The sequence below is a fragment of the Bombina bombina genome, chromosome 2 (assembly GCF_027579735.1).
Source record: "Bombina bombina isolate aBomBom1 chromosome 2, aBomBom1.pri, whole genome shotgun sequence".
NCBI classification, from domain to species: domain Eukaryota; kingdom Metazoa; phylum Chordata; class Amphibia; order Anura; family Bombinatoridae; genus Bombina; species Bombina bombina.
The window spans coordinates 1,247,025,866-1,247,044,719 of NC_069500.1; the positions used below are offsets into that span (position 1 = coordinate 1,247,025,866).

Genomic DNA, 18,854 nt, shown 5'->3' on the forward strand with positions numbered 1-18,854 from the left:
TTATCCAAACCATCCTGAAGAAACTGTAAAATTCTAGGAATTCTAAAAGAATGCCAAGAAAAATGATGAGAAGAACACCAAGAAATGTAAGTCTTCCAGACTCGATAATATATCTTCCTAGACACAGATTTACGAGCCTGTAACATAGTATTAATTACGGAGTCAGAGAAACCTCTATGACTGAGAATCAAGCGTTCAATCTCCATACCTTCAAATTTAAGGATTTGAGATCCTGATGGAAAAAAGGACCTTGCGATAGAAGGTCTGGTCTTAACGGAAGAGTCCACGGTTGGCAAGTAGCCATCCGAACAAGACGCAATAAAATGAAGCATTTTCAGCCCCCACGAAAAAAAGTCAAATTTTTAAGGTAAGAAAAATTGATTATTCATATGCATTATCCCAAATAATGAAAGAGTGTCACAAAAAATAAGACTTACTTACCCCAGGACACTCATCTACATGTAGTAGAAAGCCAAACCAGTACTGAAACGAGAATCAGTAGAGGTAATGGTATAAATAAGAGTATATCGTCGATCTGAAAAGGGAGGTAAGAGATGAATCTCTACGACCGATAACAGAGAACCTATGAAATAGACCCCGTAGAAGGAGATCATTGAATTCAAATAGGCAATACTCTCTTCACATCCCTCTGACATTCACTGCACACTGAGAGGAAAACCGGGCTCCAGCCTGCTGCGAAGCGCATATCAACGAAGAATCTAGCACAAACTTACTTCACCACCTCCACGGGAGGCAAAGTTTGTAAAACTGATTTGTGGGTGTGGTGAGGTGTATTTATAGGCATTTTGAGGTTTGGGAAACTTTGCCCCTCCTGGTAGGAATGTATATCCCATACGTCACTAGCTCATGGACTCTTGCTAATTACATGAAAGAAAGAAGCACTGACAGGGCCAGACTGTCAGGGTCAAGAGCTCAGAACTGGGATTAGATACACAAGCAAAAGACAGTCAGAAGTATGATCCACATCCCTCCCCTCGTCTAGCGCTGGTCGCCATCAGAATCAGAAGACAGCAGATCCGGAGGCTAATGAAGACTAAAATCCTCCCAAGCCTCCAGTATCTGCCGCAGCAAGTACGTCAGACTGACTCTAAAGGCAAAACTCATCTACGGCGGGGCATCTGAAGGCCCCGATCCTGCCGGCTGTCCCCCTGAAGCCTCAGAGCGAACCGCTCCCCCAGAGGAAAGAACCACCAGGTAAAAAGGGCAAGGATAAGCTCTACGCTGGCCTTCAAGAAGTTGTAAATGCGCCAACGCCACAAATATGGCAATGCGCAACCGAGCAGCAACCTCTGGTGGAAAGAAACCACCTTCCAGAGAAGGAGTAACGGAATTTGGGACAACTGCTTGTGTAAGAACAGAAAATTCCAGGGAACACGCCTCACGGGACACAGAATCTTCAGAGGTGGACGACTCAGCGGTCTCCAATCTCTCCCCAGAGGGAGAAAAGAGCACTCTTATTACAGCATATGGAACATAAATGATTAGGCAGGATTACCCGGGTCTCCATACAATCTAAGCAGGAAACAGAAAGTCGGAGAAATCCTCCTCAGAAAATTCAGAATCCTCCATAACTTGACCAGAAAATTAGGACAAAAATAACTGGCACCTCACACCCCCAATGGCTGGGGCACTCACCACCTCCTGTGACCCAGACAAGTAGAGAAACAGGTCCTCTCCACCGCCACTCGGTCACAATTCAGAAATGGAGAATGAAAACGTGACCATGGCTGGTCACGAGGTGCGACATGTAGGCCAAAGAAAAGCGCGCCAATTGACAAGAACTGCGTAGCTCTAAAAAAATTGTATGTTCCATAATAGCCATGAGCTCCAACACTTTTACACATAAGCAGACAGAATCACATAACAAACATGATTAAAGTCCCCCACTGCTCAATAACCCCCCTCAGGAGATATTAACCCTTGATTCCATAAAGATAAAGGAGTCCCACTGAGACCTTCTCTTCTATCATTTACATTACATCCACAATGAAAGTAAAATAAAACGATCTTCCCGAAGTTTGACAGATGGTAGCGTTGCTTCTGACATGGACTTAAGTGAAGAAAGCAGGCAGCAAAACTCGTCAACGCAGATTGCTTGTGGAGCTATTAATATGAGTCTGATGGTTTCGCAGAAAGATTCTCCCTGCATCTCCGGATTCTAACTTTCATCCAAGCTCTCACTTAGAGGCTGACAGGACTACTTAAAACTCCTGTCTCATCTCAAAGAGTACTACCCTCCATAAGAGACTACTCCATAATCTTCCGACACTTCTCTGCCAAGCTCCTATGACGAAAGGCAAAGAATGACTGGGGGATGAGGGAAATGGGGGAGGTATTTAAGCCTTTGGCTGGTGTGTCTTTGCCTCCTCCTGGTGGCCAGGTTCTGTATTTCCCAAAAGTAATGAATGCAGCTTAGGACTCTCCCCGTTTTAAGAAGAAAACCAGGTTACGGTTCCATGGAATAAAAGTTGGTCTGATAACAGGTCTTATTTTGACCAAATGTCAGGAAGCTTATACATCTTTTTGTGATAAAAACCGACAAGGCTGAAATTTGACTTTTAATGGAAGTAGCTGCTAAACCTTTTTTTTCCAAGACTGTTCTGAAGGAAATATAATACTTGAGTAATTCTAGAAGAGGAATTAAAGAGCTCTTTGGACAGTTAGTCCCCTAACCGTGAATATGAACGAACTTAAGAACTTTGCTTGTATGTTTGTGTCTTTGCCATTTGAAGAGAAGGAGTCTGAAACAAAATATCTCTTAGATCAAAAGCTCACGCAATCCCGAGCCCTTACTACCAATAATAGTGCTCCAAGAACCTTTGTGAAGATTCTGGGTGCCGTTGCCAGACAAAACGAAGGGGCCTCAAACTGATAATACCTGCTTAAGAGGCAAATTTGAAGAACTTGGCATTTTTTTAAGCTTATGGTAAACATAAAATCAACCCTCCTGGACTAAAGGAAGTATGAACTTTCAAAAATGTGTTTATAGTATAAAGATCCAGAATGGAACTTAAAGGACCACTGAACCCACATTTTTTCTTTTGTGATTCAGATAGAGCATGCTATTTTAAGCAACTTTCTAATTTACTCCTATTATCAATGTATCGTTGTTCTCTTGCTATCTTTATTTTAAAAAAAAGGCATCTAAGCTTTTTTTTTTTTTTTGGTTCAGGACTCTGGAAAGCACTTTTTTATTGGTGGATGAATGTATCCACCAATCAGCAAGAACAGCCCAGGTTGTTCACCAAAAATGGGCCGACATCTAAACTTGCATTCTTGCATTTCAAATAAAGATACCAAGAGAATGAAGAAAATTTGATTATAGGAGTAAATTAGAAAGTTGTTTAAAATGTCATGCTCTATCTGAATCATGAAAGAAAAACAATTTGGGTTCAGTGTCCCTTTAACGCTGCATGGCCTTTTCTAAAAATTAGACATAGTGGCATTACTGAGTGGGGGGAATCTGGGACACTACAACACATTGTTACAAAGAGTTGGGAAGGGCTTACATTATCTGTGGATCACCCATCTAGTGGACTCTCACTATCTTATGAAAGATAAATAATTCAGGGACCTCTTTGTTAAAGAAAACAAAGATCACATAAAATTTAACACCAAGCTTCTTTAATAAGCAATCAATTACATTAACTGTCACTGAGTGAGATATTCAAATGCAAACCTAGTAGGCTTATATACCGGGTAAGGACACGTAAACCCACCTATGTGTTGCTTGGCAGCAATCCATTTCACATCTGTTTCACAAAATAATGGGACTTAAAAAGTAAATTTGGTGTGCATTTAAATAATATATATTTAGAATTACATCTCACAAACCGCAGAGTGTGGTTTATTTATGTACATCAAACAATATGTCCCACTGAGACAGCATAAGTGTGAATTTATATATCATGAGCTGTTATCAGAAAACATAAAAAGCAATTTTTTGGCTCAACTTACCTTAGGTGGGTTAAATGGGTATGTTTCAGGAATTTTGATTTCTAACTGATACCGTCCACCTGAAATACAAACAAAAAAATAGCATAATTTGTCCAAAGCTTATATTCTTATACTACAGTATCATACTATTTGCTACAGCTTTAGAGGGAATACTATGATAACTGACTTAAGTTTCTTGGGAGAAGAGCAAGAGTTGAACAAGAACAACATACTACTTACAGTTCTCCAAATTATCTTAAATTTGCCAAGAAACTGACAAGTGGTTAATATGACTGGAAATAACTAGATATATAACTAACAATTTTCCATACTCGTGACATTTTAATCAGTACTGGTTGGTACATAGGGAACGGACTATGCCTGTATATAGCATAATTTGAGAAATATCACAAATTCCTAAAATAAAGATCTTTCTCCTGTTAAGTGTGGTCAGTCCACGGGTCATCATTACTTCTGGGATATTAACTCCTCCCCAACAGGAAGTGCAAGAGGATTCACCCAGCAGAGCTGCTATATAGCTCCTCCCCTCTACGTCACCTCCAGTCATTCTCTTGCACCCAACAAATAGATAGGATGTGTGAGAGGACTGTGGTGATTATACTTAGTTTCATACCTTCAATCAAAAGTTTGTTATTTTATAATAGCACCGGAGTGTGTTATTCCTTCTCTGGTAGAATTTGAAGAAGAATCTACCTGAGTTTTTTCTATGATTTTAGCCGGCGTAGTTAAGATCATATTGCTGTTTCTCGGCCATCTGAGGAGAGGTAAACTTCAGATCAGGGGACAGCGGGCAGATTAATCTGCAAAGAGGTATGTAGCAGCTTATTATTTTCTGACAATGGAATTGATGAGAAAAATCTGCCATACCGATATAATGTAAACTCAGCCTTAAATGCAGTAGCAGCAACTGGTATCAGGCTGTCATGTATGTATATTTTACACTTCAGTATTCTGGGGAATGGCACTTCACTGGAATTATACTGTATGCATAAGACTTTAGCCTAATTTGCAGGGACTAGCAACAGGCTTTTTAATAACACTTAATTTATTTAATGTTAAACGTTTTTTGCTGGCATGTAAAATCGTTTAATTTTCTGAGGTACTGGGTGAAAAAATGTTTTGGGCACTATTTTTTTCCACTTGGCAGTCGTTTTATTTAATTTATGACAGTTTACTGATCTCTCTCACTGTTGTGTGTGAGGGGGAGGGGCCTTTTTTGGCGCTTTTGCTACGCATCAAAAAATTCAGTCAGAAGTTTATTGTCTTCCCTGCATGATCCGGTTAATCTCTACAGAACTCAGGGGTCTTCAAAACTTGTTTTGAGGGAGGTAATCACTCACAGCAGAGCTGTGAGATTGTAGTTGACTGTGATAAAAAACGTTTATTTCTGTATTTTTTTTCTGCTATCAGGGTTAGTTATCCTTTGCTAATGGGAGCAATCCTTTGCTAAAATTGTGTTTTTTACAAAGATTTGATGCTATAACTTTTCAGTTTATTAATTTTCAACTGTCATAACTTTTTCTGTGCTTCTTATAGGCACAGTACGTTTTCATATTATAGTAAATTACTTGAAAAGTATTTCCAAGTTGCTAGTTTATTTGCTAGTGTGTTAAACATGTCTGATTCAGAGGAAGATATCTGTGCCATATGTGCTAAAGCCAAAGTGGAGCCCAATAGAAATTTATGTACTAACTGCATTGATGCTACTTTAAATAAAAGTCAATCTGTACAAATTGAACATATTTCACCAAACAACGAGGGGAGAGTTATGCCGACTAACTCGCCTCACGTGTCAGTACCTGCATCTCCCGCTCGGGAGGTGCGTGATATTGTAGCGCCGAGTACATCTGGGCGGCCATTACAAATCACATTACAAGATATGGCTACTGTTATGACTGAAGTTTTGGCTAAATTACCAGAACTAAGAGGTAAGCGTGATCACTCTGGGGTGAGAACAGAGTGCGCTGATAATATTAGGGCCATGTCAGACACTGCGTCACAATTTGCAGAACATGAGGACGGAGAGCTTCATTCTGCGGGTGACGGTTCTGATCCAAACAAACTGGATTCAGATATTTCAAATTTTAAATTTAAGCTGGAAAACCTCCGTGTATTACTAGGGGAGGTGTTAGCGGCTCTGAATGATTGTAACACAGTTGCAATACCAGAGAAAATGTGTAGGTTGGATAAATATTTTGCGGTACCGTCGAGTACTGACGTTTTTCCTATACCTAAGAGACTTACTGAAATTGTTACTAAGGAGTGGGATAGACCCGGTGTGCCGTTCTCACCCCCTCAGATATTTAGAAAGATGTTTCCAATAGACGCCACCACACGGGACTTATGGAAAACGGTCCCTAAGGTGGAGGGAGCAGTTTCTACTTTAGCTAAGCGTACCACTATCCCGGTGGAGGATAGCTGTGCCTTTTCAGATCCAATGGATAAAAAGTTAGAGGGTTACCTTAAGAAAATGTTTGTTCAACAAGGTTTTATATTGCAACCTCTTGCATGCATTGCGCCTGTCACGGCTGCAGCAGCATTTTGGTTTGAGTCTCTGGAAGAGACACTTGAATCAGCTCCATTAGATGAGATTACACACAAGCTTAAAGCCCTTAAGTTAGCTAACTCATTTATTTCGGATGCCGTAGTACATTTAACTAAACTTACGGCTAAGAATTCCGGATTCGCCATTCAGGCGCGCAGAGCACTGTGGCTAAAGTCCTGGTCAGCTGACGTTACTTCTAAATCTAAATTGCTTAATATACCTTTCAAAGGGCAGACCTTATTCGGGCCCGGGTTGAAAGAAATTATCGCTGACATTACAGGAGGTAAAGGCCATGCCCTGCCTCAAGACAGAGCCAAACCTAAGGCTAGACAGTCTAATTTTCGTTCCTTTCGTAATTTCAAAGCAGGAGCAGCATCAACTTCCTCTGCACCAAAACAGGAAGGAGCTGTTGCTCGCTACAGACAAGGCTGGAGACCTAACCAGTCCTGGAACAAGGGCAAGCAGGCCAGGAAACCTGCTGCTGCCCCTAAGACAGCATGAATTGAGGGCCCCCGATCCGGGAACGGATCTAGTGGGGGGCAGACTTTCTCTCTTCGCCCAGGCTTGGGCAAGAGATGTCCAGGATCCCTGGGCGTTAGAGATCATATCTCAGGGATACCTTCTGGACTTCAAATCCTCTCCCCCAAGAGGGAGATTTCATCTGTCAAGGTTGTCAACAAACCAAATAAAGAAAGAGGCGTTTCTACGCTGCGTACAAGATCTTTTATTAATGGGAGTGATCCATCCGGTTCCGCGGTCGGAACAAGGACAAGGGTTTTACTCAAATCTGTTTGTGGTTCCCAAAAAAGAGGGAACTTTCAGGCCAATCTTGGATTTAAAGATCCTAAACAAATTCCTAAGAGTTCCATCGTTCAAAATGGAAACTATTCGGACAATTCTACCCATGATCCAAAGGGGTCAGTACATGACCACAGTGGATTTAAAGGATGCTTACCTTCACATACCGATTCACAAAGATCATTACCGGTATCTAAGGTTTGCCTTTCTAGACAGGCATTACCAGTTTGTAGCTCTACCATTCGGATTGGCTACGGCTCCAAGAATCTTCACAAAGGTTCTGGGTGCTCTTCTGGCGGTACTAAGACCGCGAGGAATTTCGGTAGCTCCGTACCTAGACGACATTCTAATACAAGCTTCAAGCTTTCAAATTGCCAAGTCTCATACAGAGTTAGTACTGGCATTTCTAAGGTCGCATGGATGGAAGGTGAACGAAAAGAAGAGTTCTCTCTTTCCACTCACAAGAGTTCCCTTCTTGGGGACTCTTATAGATTCTGTAGAAATGAAGATTTACCTGACAGAAGACAGGTTAACAAAGCTTCAAAATGCATGCCGTGTCCTTCATTCCATTCAACACCCGTCAGTAGCTCAATGCATGGAGGTGATCGGCTTAATGGTAGCGGCAATGGACATAGTACCCTTTGCACGCCTACATCTCAGACCGCTGCAATTGTGCATGCTAAGTCAGTGGAATGGGGATTACTCAGACTTGTCCCCTACTCTGAATCTGGATCAAGAGACCAGAAATTCTCTTCTATGGTGGCTTTCTCGGCCACATCTGTCCAGGGGGATGCCATTCAGCAGGCCGGACTGGACAATTGTAACAACAGACGCCAGCCTACTAGGTTGGGGCGCTGTCTGGAATTCTCTGAAGGCTCAGGGACAATGGAATCAGGAGGAGAGTCTCCTACCAATAAACATTCTGGAATTGAGAGCAGTTCTCAATGCCCTTCTGGCTTGGCCCCAGTTAACAACTCGGGGGTTCATAAGGTTTCAGTCGGACAACATCACGACTGTAGCTTACATCAACCATCAGGGAGGGACAAGAAGCTCCCTAGCAATGATGGAAGTATCAAAGATAATTCGCTGGGCAGAGTCTCACACTTGCCAACTTTCAGCAATCCACATCCCGGGAGTGGAGAACTGGGAGGCGGATTTCTTAAGTCGTCAGACTTTTCATCCGGGGGAGTGGGAACTTCATCCGGAGGTCTTTGCCCAAATACTTCGACGTTGGGGCAAACCAGAGATAGATCTCATGGCGTCTCGACAGAACGCCAAGCTTCCTCGTTACGGGTCCAGATCCAGGGATCCGGGAGCGGTTCTGATAGATGCTTTGACAGCACCTTGGACCTTCGGGATGGCTTATGTGTTTCCTCCCTTCCCGATGCTTCCTCGATTGATTGCCAGAATCAAACAGGAGAGAGCATCAGTGATTCTAATAGCGCCTGCATGGCCACGCAGGACTTGGTATGCAGATCTAGTGGACATGTCATCCTGTCCACCTTGGTCTCTACCTCTGAAACAGGACCTTCTGATCCAGGGTCCCTTCAAACATCAAAATCTAATTTCTCTGAAGCTGACTGCTTGGAAATTGAACGCTTGATTTTATCAAAACGTGGTTTTTCTGAGTCAGTTATTGATACTTTAATACAGGCTAGGAAGCCTGTTACCAGAAAGATTTACCATAAGATATGGCGCAAATACTTATATTGGTGCGAATCCAAGAGTTACTCATGGAGTAAGGTTAGGATTCCGAGGATATTGTCTTTTCTACAAGAAGGTTTAGAAAAGGGTTTATCCGCTAGTTCCTTAAAGGGACAGATTTCAGCTCTGTCCATTCTTTTACACAAACGTCTGTCAGAAGTTCCGGACGTTCAAGCTTTTTGTCAGGCTTTAGCTAGGATCAAGCCTGTGTTTAAAACTGTTGCTCCACCATGGAGTTTGAACTTAGTTCTTAATGTTTTACAGGGTGTTCCGTTTGAACCCCTTCATTCCATTGATATCAAGCTGTTATCTTGGAAAGTTCTGTTTTTAATGGCGATTTCCTCGGCTCGAAGAGTCTCTGAGTTATCTGCCTTACATTGTGATTCTCCTTATCTGATTTTTCATTCAGACAAGGTAGTTCTGCGTACTAAACCTGGGTTCCTACCTAAGGTGGTCACTAACAGGAATATCAATCAAGAGATTGTGGTTCCATCTTTGTGTCCTAATCCTTCTTCGAAGAAGGAACGTCTGCTACACAATCTAGATGTAGTCCGTGCCCTGAAATTTTATCTACAGGCAACTAAGGATTTTCGACAAACGTCTTCCCTGTTTGTCGTTTATTCTGGTCAGAGGAGAGGTCAAAAAGCTTCGGCTACCTCTCTCTCTTTTTGGCTTCGTAGCATAATACGGTTAGCCTATGAGACTGCTGGACAGCAGCCTCCTGAAAGAATTACAGCACATTCTACTAGAGCTGTGGCTTCCACTTGGGCCTTTAAGAATGAGGCTTCTGTTGAACAGATTTGCAAGGCTGCAACTTGGTCTTCTCTTCATACTTTTTCCAAATTTTACAAATTTGACACTTTTGCTTCTTCGGAGGCTGTTTTTGGGAGAAAGGTTCTTCAGGCAGTGGTTCCTTCCGTATAAAGAGCCTGCCTGTCCCTCCCGTCATCCGTGTACTTTAGCTTTGGTATTGGTATCCCAGAAGTAATGATGACCCGTGGACTGACCACACTTAACAGGAGAAAACAAAATTTATGCTTACCTGATAAATTCCTTTCTCCTGTAGTGTGGTCAGTCCACGGCCCGCCCTGTTTTTTATGGCAGGTAAAAAAATTTTGAATTATACTCCAGTCACCACTACACCCTTTGGCTTCTCCTTTCTCGTTGGTCCTTGGTCGAATGACTGGAGGTGACGTAGAGGGGAGGAGCTATATAGCAGCTCTGCAGGGTGAATCCTCTTGCACTTCCTGTTGGGGAGGAGTTAATATCCCAGAAGTAATGATGACCCGTGGACTGACCACACTACAGGAGAAAGGAATTTATCAGGTAAGCATAAATTTTGTTTTTTAGGCCCAACATATGTACTGAAATGCTCCCACTAAATCCTCTATAGCCCCATTCCTATAAAGTGTATGCTTTGAAACTGTATAAAAAGTAAGTCATACTAATAAAAGTAAATTTTTTATATGAATTTAAAATAGCCTACTGCCACCTGGGAAAAGATGGAATACTTTGCTTTTCCTCATAGCTCGAATACATACAGAGAGGGGAGATAAAACAAAAAAATCAAAATAAAGTTGAGAAAAAACTAAATTTATGCTTACCTGATAAATGTATTTCTCTTGTGGTGTATCCAGTCCACGGATTCATCCATTACTTGTGGGATATTCTCCTTCCCAACAGGAAGCTGCAAGAGGATCACCCACAGCAGAGCTGTCTATATAGCTCCTCCCCTGACTGCCACCTCCCAGTCATTCGACCGAAGACAAGCAAGAGAAAGGAGAAACTATAGGGTGCAGTGGTGACTGTAGTTTAAAAATTAAAAAACACCTGCCTTAAAATGACAGGGCGGGCCATGGACTGGATACACCACAAGAGAAATAAATTTATCAGGTAAGCATAAATTTTGTTTTCTCTTGTAAGGTGTATCCAGTCCACGGGTTTATCCATTACTTGTGGGATACCAATACCAAAGCTATAGGACACGGATGAAGGGAGGGACAAGGCAGGTGCTTAAACGGAAGGCACCACTGCCTGTAAGAGCTTTCTCCCAAAAATAGCCTCCGAAGAAGCAAAAGTATCAAATTTGAAGAATTTAGAAAAAGTATGAAGCGAAGACCAAGTCGCCGCCTTACAAAACTGTTTAACAGAAGCCTCATTTTTAAAGGCCCATGTGGAAGCCACCGCTCTATTGGAATGAGTTGTAATTCTTACAGGAGGCTGATGGCCAGCAGTCTCATGAGCTAAGCGGATTATACTTCTTAACCAAAAAGAAAGAAGTTGCTGAAGCCATTTGGCCTTTCCTCTGTCCAGAGTAGACAACAAACAATGCAGATGTTTGACGAAAATCTTCAGTAGCTTGTAAATAAAACTTTAAAGCACGAACCATGTCAAGATTGTGTAATAGACGTTCCTTCTTTGAAGAAGGATTAGGACACAGTGACGGAACAACAATCTTCTTGATTGATATTCTTATTGGATACCACCTTAGGAAGAAACCCAGGTTTGGTACGCAAAACTACCTTATCTGCATGGAAGATCAGATAAGGGGAATCACAATGCAAGGCAAATAACTCTGAAAATCTTCGAGCCGAAGAGATAGCTACCAAGAACAGAACTTTCCAAGATAAAAGCTTGATATCTATGGAAAGCAGAGGTTCAAACGGAACCCCTTGAAGAACTTTAAGAACTAAATTTAAACTCCATGGCGGAGCAACAGGTTTAAACACAGGCTTAATTCTAACTAAAGCCTGACAAAATGCCTGAACGTCTGGAACATCCGCCAGACGCTTGTGCAAAAGAATAGACAGAGCAGAAATCTGTCCCTTTAAGGAACTAGCTGAATATCCCTTCTCTAATCCTTCTTGGAGAAAAGACAATGTCCTGGGAATCCTGACTTTACTCCATGAGTAACCCTTGGATCCACACCAATTAAGATATTTACACCATATCTTGTTATAGATTTTCCTGGTGACAGGCTTTCGAGCCTGAATTAAGGTATCAATGACCGACTCGGAAAAACCACGTTTTGACAAAATCAAGCGTTCAATCTCCAAGCAGTCAGACGCAGAGAAATTAGATTTGGATGTTTGAAGGGACCATGAAGTAGAAGGTCCTGCCTCAGCGGCAGAGTCCAAGGTGGAAAGGATGACATGTCCACCAGATCTGCGTACCAAGTCTTGCGTGGCCACGCAGGAGCTATCAAAATCACCGAAGCTCTCTCCTGCTTGATCTTGGCAATCAGACGAGGGAGCAGAGGAAACAGTGGAAACACATAAGCCAGGTTGAAAGACCAAGGCGCTGCTAGAGCATCTATCAGCGCTGCCTTGGGATCCCTGGACCTGAACCCGTAACAAGGAAGCTTGGCGTTCTGACGAGACGCCATCAGATCCAGTTCTGGTTTGCCCCAAAGTTGAATCAACTGTGCAAACACCTCCGGATGGAGTTCCCACTCCCCCGGATGAAAAGTCTGTCGACTTAGAAAATCTGCCTCCCAGTTCTCTACTCCTGGGATATGTATAGCTGATAGATGGCAAGAGTGAACCTCTGCCCATAGAATTATTTTTGAAACCTCCAACATTGCTAGGGAACTCCTTGTTCCCCCTTGATGGTTGATGTAAGCTACAGTCGTGATGTTGTCCGACTGAAATCTGATGAACCTGACCGCAGCTAGCTGAGGCCAAGCCTGAAGATCATTGAATATCGCTCTTAGTTCCAGAATGTTTATCGGAAGGAGTGTCTCCTCCTGAGTCCACAAGCCCTGAGCCTTCAGGGAGTTCCAGACTGCACCCCAGCCCAGAAGGCTGGCATCTGTCGTTACTATTGTCCAATCTGGCCTGCGGAAGGTCATACCCTTGGACAGATGGACCCGAGATAACCACCAGAGAAGAGAATCCCTGGTCTCTTGATCCAGATTTAGTAGAGGGGACAAATCTGTGTAATCCCCATTCCACTGACTGAGCATGCAGAGTGGCAGCGGTCTGGATGTAGGCGGGCAAACAGCACTATGTCCATTGCCGCTACCATTAAAGGGACACTGTACCCAAATTTTTTCTTTTGTAATTCAGAAAGAGCATGCAATTTTAAGCAACTTTCTAATTTACTCCTATTATCAATTTTTCTTCGTTCTCTTGCTATCATTATTTGAAAAAGAAGGCATCTAAGCTTTTTTTTGGTTTCAGTACTCTGGACAGCACTTTTTTATTGGTGGATGAATTTATCCACCAATCAGCAAGAACAACCTAGGTTGTTCACCAAAAATGGTCCGGCATCTAAACTTACATTCTTGCATTCCAAATAAAGACACCAAGAGACTGACGAAAATTTGATAATAGGAGTAAATTAGAAAGTTGCTTAAAATTTCATGCTCAATGTGAATCATGAAAGAAAAATGTTGGTTACAGTGTCCCTTTAAGCCGATTACTTCTATACACTGAGCCACTGAAGGGCAAGAAGTAGAATAAAGAACACGGCAGGAATTTAGAAGTTTTGACAACCTGGCCTCTGTCAGGTAAATCTTCATTTCTACAGAATCTATCAGAGTTCCTAGGAAGGAAACTCTTGTGAGAGGGGATAGAGAACTTTTTTCTTCGTTCACTTTCCACCCATGAGACCTCAGAAATGCCAGAACAATGTCCGTGTGAGACCTGGCAACTTGAAAAGTTGACGCCTGTATCAGAATGTCGTCTGAGTAAGGGGCTACTGCTATAGCCCGCGGCCTTAGGACCGCTAGAACGGACCCTAGAACCTTTGTAAAGATTCTTGGTGCCGGGCCAACCCGTAGGGAAGAGCCACAAACTGGTAGTGCCTGTATTGACCCTCCTGGATCATAGGAAGGATGGTACGAATAGTCTCCATCTTGAAGGATGGGACTCTGAGAAATTTGTTTAAGATCTTGAGATCTAAGATTGGTCTGAATGATCCCTCTTTCTTGGGAACAACAAACAAATTTGAATAAAAGCCCTGTCCCTGTTCCTCCTGCGGAACTGGGTTGATCACTCCCATAACTAGGAGGTCTTGAACACAATGTAAGAATGCTTCTCTCTTTATCTGGTTTGTAGATAAAAGTGAGACGCGAAATCTCCCTTTTGGGGGAGAGGTTTTGAATTCCAGAAGATAACCCTTGGACACAATTTCCAATGCCCAGGGAACCTGGACATCTCTTGCCCAAGCCTGGGCGAAGAGAGAGAGTCTGCCCCCTACTAGATCCGTTTCCGGATCGGGGGCTGCTCCTTCATGCTGTCTTAGAGGCAGCAGCAGGCTTCTTGGCCTGTTTCCCCTTGTTCCAAGCCTGGTTAGGTCTCCAGACCGGCTTAGACTGGGCAAAAGTTCCCTCTTGTTTTGGGTTAGAGGAAGTTGAAGCTGCGCTACTCTTAAAAGTTTCGAAAGGGCCGAAAACTAGACTGTTTGGTCCTTAATTTGTTGGACCCGTCTTGAGCAAGGGCGTGACCTTTTCCTCCAGTGATGTCAGAAATTATCTCCTTCAGTCCAGGCCCGAATAGGATCTGTCCTTTGAAGGGAATGTTGAGAAGTTTAGACTTTGAAGTCACGTCAGCTGACCAGGATTTAAGCCATAGCGCCCTACGCGCCTGAATAGCAAAACCTGAATTTTTAGCCGTTAGCTTGGTTAAATGAACAACGGCATCAGAAACAAATGAATTGGCTAGCTTAAGGGCCCTAAGCTTGTCAATAATATCTTCCAACGGGGTTTCAACCTGTAGAGCCTCCTCTAGGGACTCAAACCAGAAAGCCGCGGCAGCAGTGACTGGGGCAATGCATGCAAGAGGCTGGAGAATAAAACCTTGTTGAATAAAAATGTTCTTAAGGTAACCCTATAATTTTTTGTCCATTGGATCTAGAAAAGCACAACTGTCCTCGACAGGGATAGTGGTACGCTTAGCTAGAGTAGAAACTGCTCCCTCCACCTTAGGGACCGTCTGCCATAAGTCCTGTGTAGCGGCGTCTATAGGAAACATCTTTTTAAAAACAAGAGGGGGAGAGAATGGTACACCTGGTCTATCCCATTCCTTAGTAATAATTTCGGAAAACCTTTTAGGGATTGGAAAAACATCAGTGTAAGTAGGTACTGCATAGTATTTATCCAATCTACATAATTTCTCTGGGACTACAATAGTGTCACAGTCGTCCAGAGTTGCTAAAACCTCCCTGAGCAATATGCGGAGGTGCTCAAGCTTAAATTTAAATGTAGACATATCAGAATCAGATTGAGGTATCTTCCCTGAATCAGAAAAATCACCCACAGATTGAAGCTCCCCTGCTTCAGCTTCATTATATTGTGAGGGTGCATCAGAGATAGCTACTAAAGCGTCAGAGAGCTCTGTATTTATTCTAGTCCCAGAGCTGTCTCACTTTCCTTGCAATCCTGGCAGTTTAGATAATACCTCTGTAAGGGTATGATTCATAACTGCCGCCATGTCTTGCAAGGTATACGCAATGGGCACGCTAGATGTACTTGGAGTCCCCTGAGCGGGATTTATAGGATCTGACACGTGGGGAGAGTTAGACAGCATAACTTCCTCCTTGTCAATTTCTTCTGGTGATAAATTTTTTAAAGCCAGAAGATGGTCTTTGTAATCTATAGTAAAATCAGTGCATTTGGTACACATTCTAAGAGGGGGTTCCACAATGGCTTCTAAACATAATGAACAATGAGTTTCCTCTATGTCAGACATGTTTAAACAGACTAGTAATGAGACCAGCAAGCTTGGAAAACACTTTAATAACTGAACAAGCAAAAAATAAAAACGGTACTGTGCCTTTAAGAGAAAAAAACTATCACAGAAACTGCTAAAACAGTGAAAAAAGCAGTAAATCTTACGATTTTTTTACAGTGTGTATAATAGGCTGAAAGAGCATTGCACCCACTTGAAAATGGATGATTAACCCCTTAGTTTCAAAACCAGATCAAAAAAAGATAAACGTTTTTAAACAGTCACAACAAACTGCCACAGCTCTACTGTGGCCCTACCTGCCCATACAACGACTTTGGAAGGCACAAAAACCCCTTAGAGAGGTCCTATATGTTCAGGGGACTCCTTCAGGGAAGCTGGATGTCTCAAGCTGCAAAAACTAATGGAAAATAGGCCCCTCCCAACCTGTACTCCCAGTGAGAGGGCCTTAAAAAACTATCCCTAGGCAAAATCTAGTCAGCCATGTGGAAAAACTGGGCCCCAGAATAAAGTTTTATCACCAATATGAAATAAACGTTTATACACCTCAAGCAAACGTTATATCTATTCAGTAATGTGAGTAAATAATAAAAATAATACCCTTTACAGCAAGCATGATACCAGTCGTTATTAAATCACTGTAATCAGGCTTACCTTAAATAAATCCGGTATTGTCAGCATTTTCTAGCTTATTTCTCTAGAAAAATTTAAAACTGCACATAACTCAGAGCAGGAGACCCTGCACGCTATTCCCCCAGCTGAAGTTACCCATCTCTTCAGTTATGTGTGAGAACAGCAATGGATCTTAGTTACAACCTGCTAAGATCATCAAAGACCACAGGCAGACTCTTCTTCAACTTTCTGCCTGAGGCTAAAATAGTACAACTCTGGTACCATTTGAAAATAAACTTTTGATTGAAGATAAACTACATTAATGCACCACATCTCTCTAGCTGCTTCCCTTGTCGAGAGCTGCAAGAGAATGACTGGGAGGTGGCAGTTAGGGGAGGAGCTATATAGACAGCTCTGCTGTGGGTGATCCTCTTGCAGCTTCCTGTTGGGAAGGAGAATATCCCACAAGTAATGTATGAATCCGTGGACTGGATACACCTTACAAGAGAAACTATAGACACATACAGACAATAAAAACATGGCAACCAAAGCTGACAATGCCAATAATGTGACAACAAAGTTTCTGAAGAGAAGACACTTTCCGCAAAAGTGCTCAGTGCAAGAAAATCTCTATATTCTGTGTTGGATTGAAAAACCTCATTGTCCTGCATGTTTCTTTAGAAGATTTGACAACAATGTTTGTAACAATGTTATACATTGTTGCAGACACTGCTTCCAAAGAATGCTAAAGACCCGTGCATGTTCCTGCAGATCTATGAGCCTGACCAGGTTTACTCTTCAAAAAAGGAAACCAAAGGAACAAAGCAAATCTAACTGGAGTAGTTTAAAAAGCGATCTAACATTGCATCCTATGTCTAAACCTTGAAAGTTTAATTTTGATTTTATCTGTCGAAAAATGTCTGCTCCCGAGCCAAATTTCTTAGCATGTCTGTATAAACTTGCCTCTAACAGCCAATACAGCAGTGGGAGTTGTCCCTGTCAGCAAAACAAAATTTATGCTTACCGGATAAATTTCTTTCCGGATATGGAGAGTCCACGACGTTATCAATTACTAGTGGGAATATTACTCCTGGCCAGCAGGAGGCGGCAAAGAGCACCACAGCAAAGCTGTTAAGTATCACTCTCCTTCCCAAAATCCCCAGTCATTCGACTGAAAGGAAATGGAAAAAAGAAACACCACAAAAGGTATAGAGGTGCCTGAGGTTTAATAAAAAAAATAACTGTCTTTAAGATAAGGGAGGGGTCGTGGACTCTCCATATCCGGAAATAAATTGATCAGGTAAGCATAAATTTTGATTTCTTTCCTAAGATATGGAGAGTCCACAACGTCATCAATTACTAGTGGGAACCAATACCCAAGCTAGAGGACACAGATGACTAGAGAGGGAGAACAAGACAGGCAGACCTAAACAGAAGACACCACCGCTTAAAGAACCTATCTCCCAAAAGAAGCCTCAGCCGAGGCAAAAGTGTCAAATTTTGAAAAAATATGCAGAGAGGACCAAGTTGCAGCTTCGCAAATTAGTTCCACAGAAGCTTAATTTTTTGAAAGCCCAAGAAGAGGAGACAGCTCTCGTGGAATGAGCCGTAATTCTCCCAAGAGGCTGCTAAACAGCAGTCTCATAAGCAAAACAAATAACCAGAGAGAAAGAAAACTAGCAGTAGCTTTCTGACTTTTATGCTTTCCAGAGAAACAAACAGAACAGAAGACTGGCGAAAATCCTTAGTCGCCTGTAGATAAAATTTTAAAGCACGCACAACATCCAAATTGTGCAAAAAAACGTTCCTTATGAGAAGGAGGATTAGGACATAGAGAAGGAACAACAATTTCCTCATTAATATTTCTATCCGAAACCACTTTCGGAAGAAAACCTAACTTAAAACGAAGAACCACCTTATCAGCATGAAAAATAAGATAAGGCGAATCACACTGCAAAGCTGAGAGTTCAGAGACTCTCCGAGCAGAAGATATAGCCATAAGAAAAAAAAACCTTCCAAGATAACTTAATATCTATGTAATGCATAGGCTCAAACAGAGTCTGCTGCAAAACTTTAAGAACAATGTTAAGGCTCCAAGGAGGAGCAACAAACACAAGCCTGATTCTGACCAGGGCCTGACAAAAAGATTGCACATCTGGCACATCCGCCAGACGCTTGTGTAACAAAATAGAAAATGCAGAAATCTGACCCTTCAGAGTACTGACTGACAAACCCTTCTCCAGACCTTCCTGGAAAAGGACAAAATCCTAGGAATCCTGACCCTACTCCAAGAGTAGCCCTTAGATTCACACCAAGAAAACATTCAATCTCCCAGCAGTCAGCTTCAGAGAAACGAGATTTGGATGAAGGAATGGACCCTGAGTTAAAAGGTCCTTCCTCAGAGGCTACCTCCAAGGCGGCAAAGAAGACAGCTTTACTAGGGCCGCATACCAAATCCTACGAGGCTATGCAGAAGCTATTAGAAATACCAATGCTCTCCCATCTGATACAAGCAATGACTCGTGGAA

At 42.3% G+C, this 18,854-nt stretch overlaps 1 protein-coding gene across 1 annotated transcript in view; it reads right to left on the reverse strand.

Moving 5' to 3' along the window:
• Positions 1-18,854, reverse strand: part of UBE2K (ubiquitin conjugating enzyme E2 K) — a 331,497-nt gene that overhangs the window by 186,832 nt on the left and 125,811 nt on the right. The window contains exon 3 of the mRNA XM_053704042.1: positions 3,979-4,037. Within this exon, the coding sequence (XP_053560017.1) occupies positions 3,979-4,037 (59 nt within the window). The remainder of the gene's footprint in view (positions 1-3,978; positions 4,038-18,854) is intronic.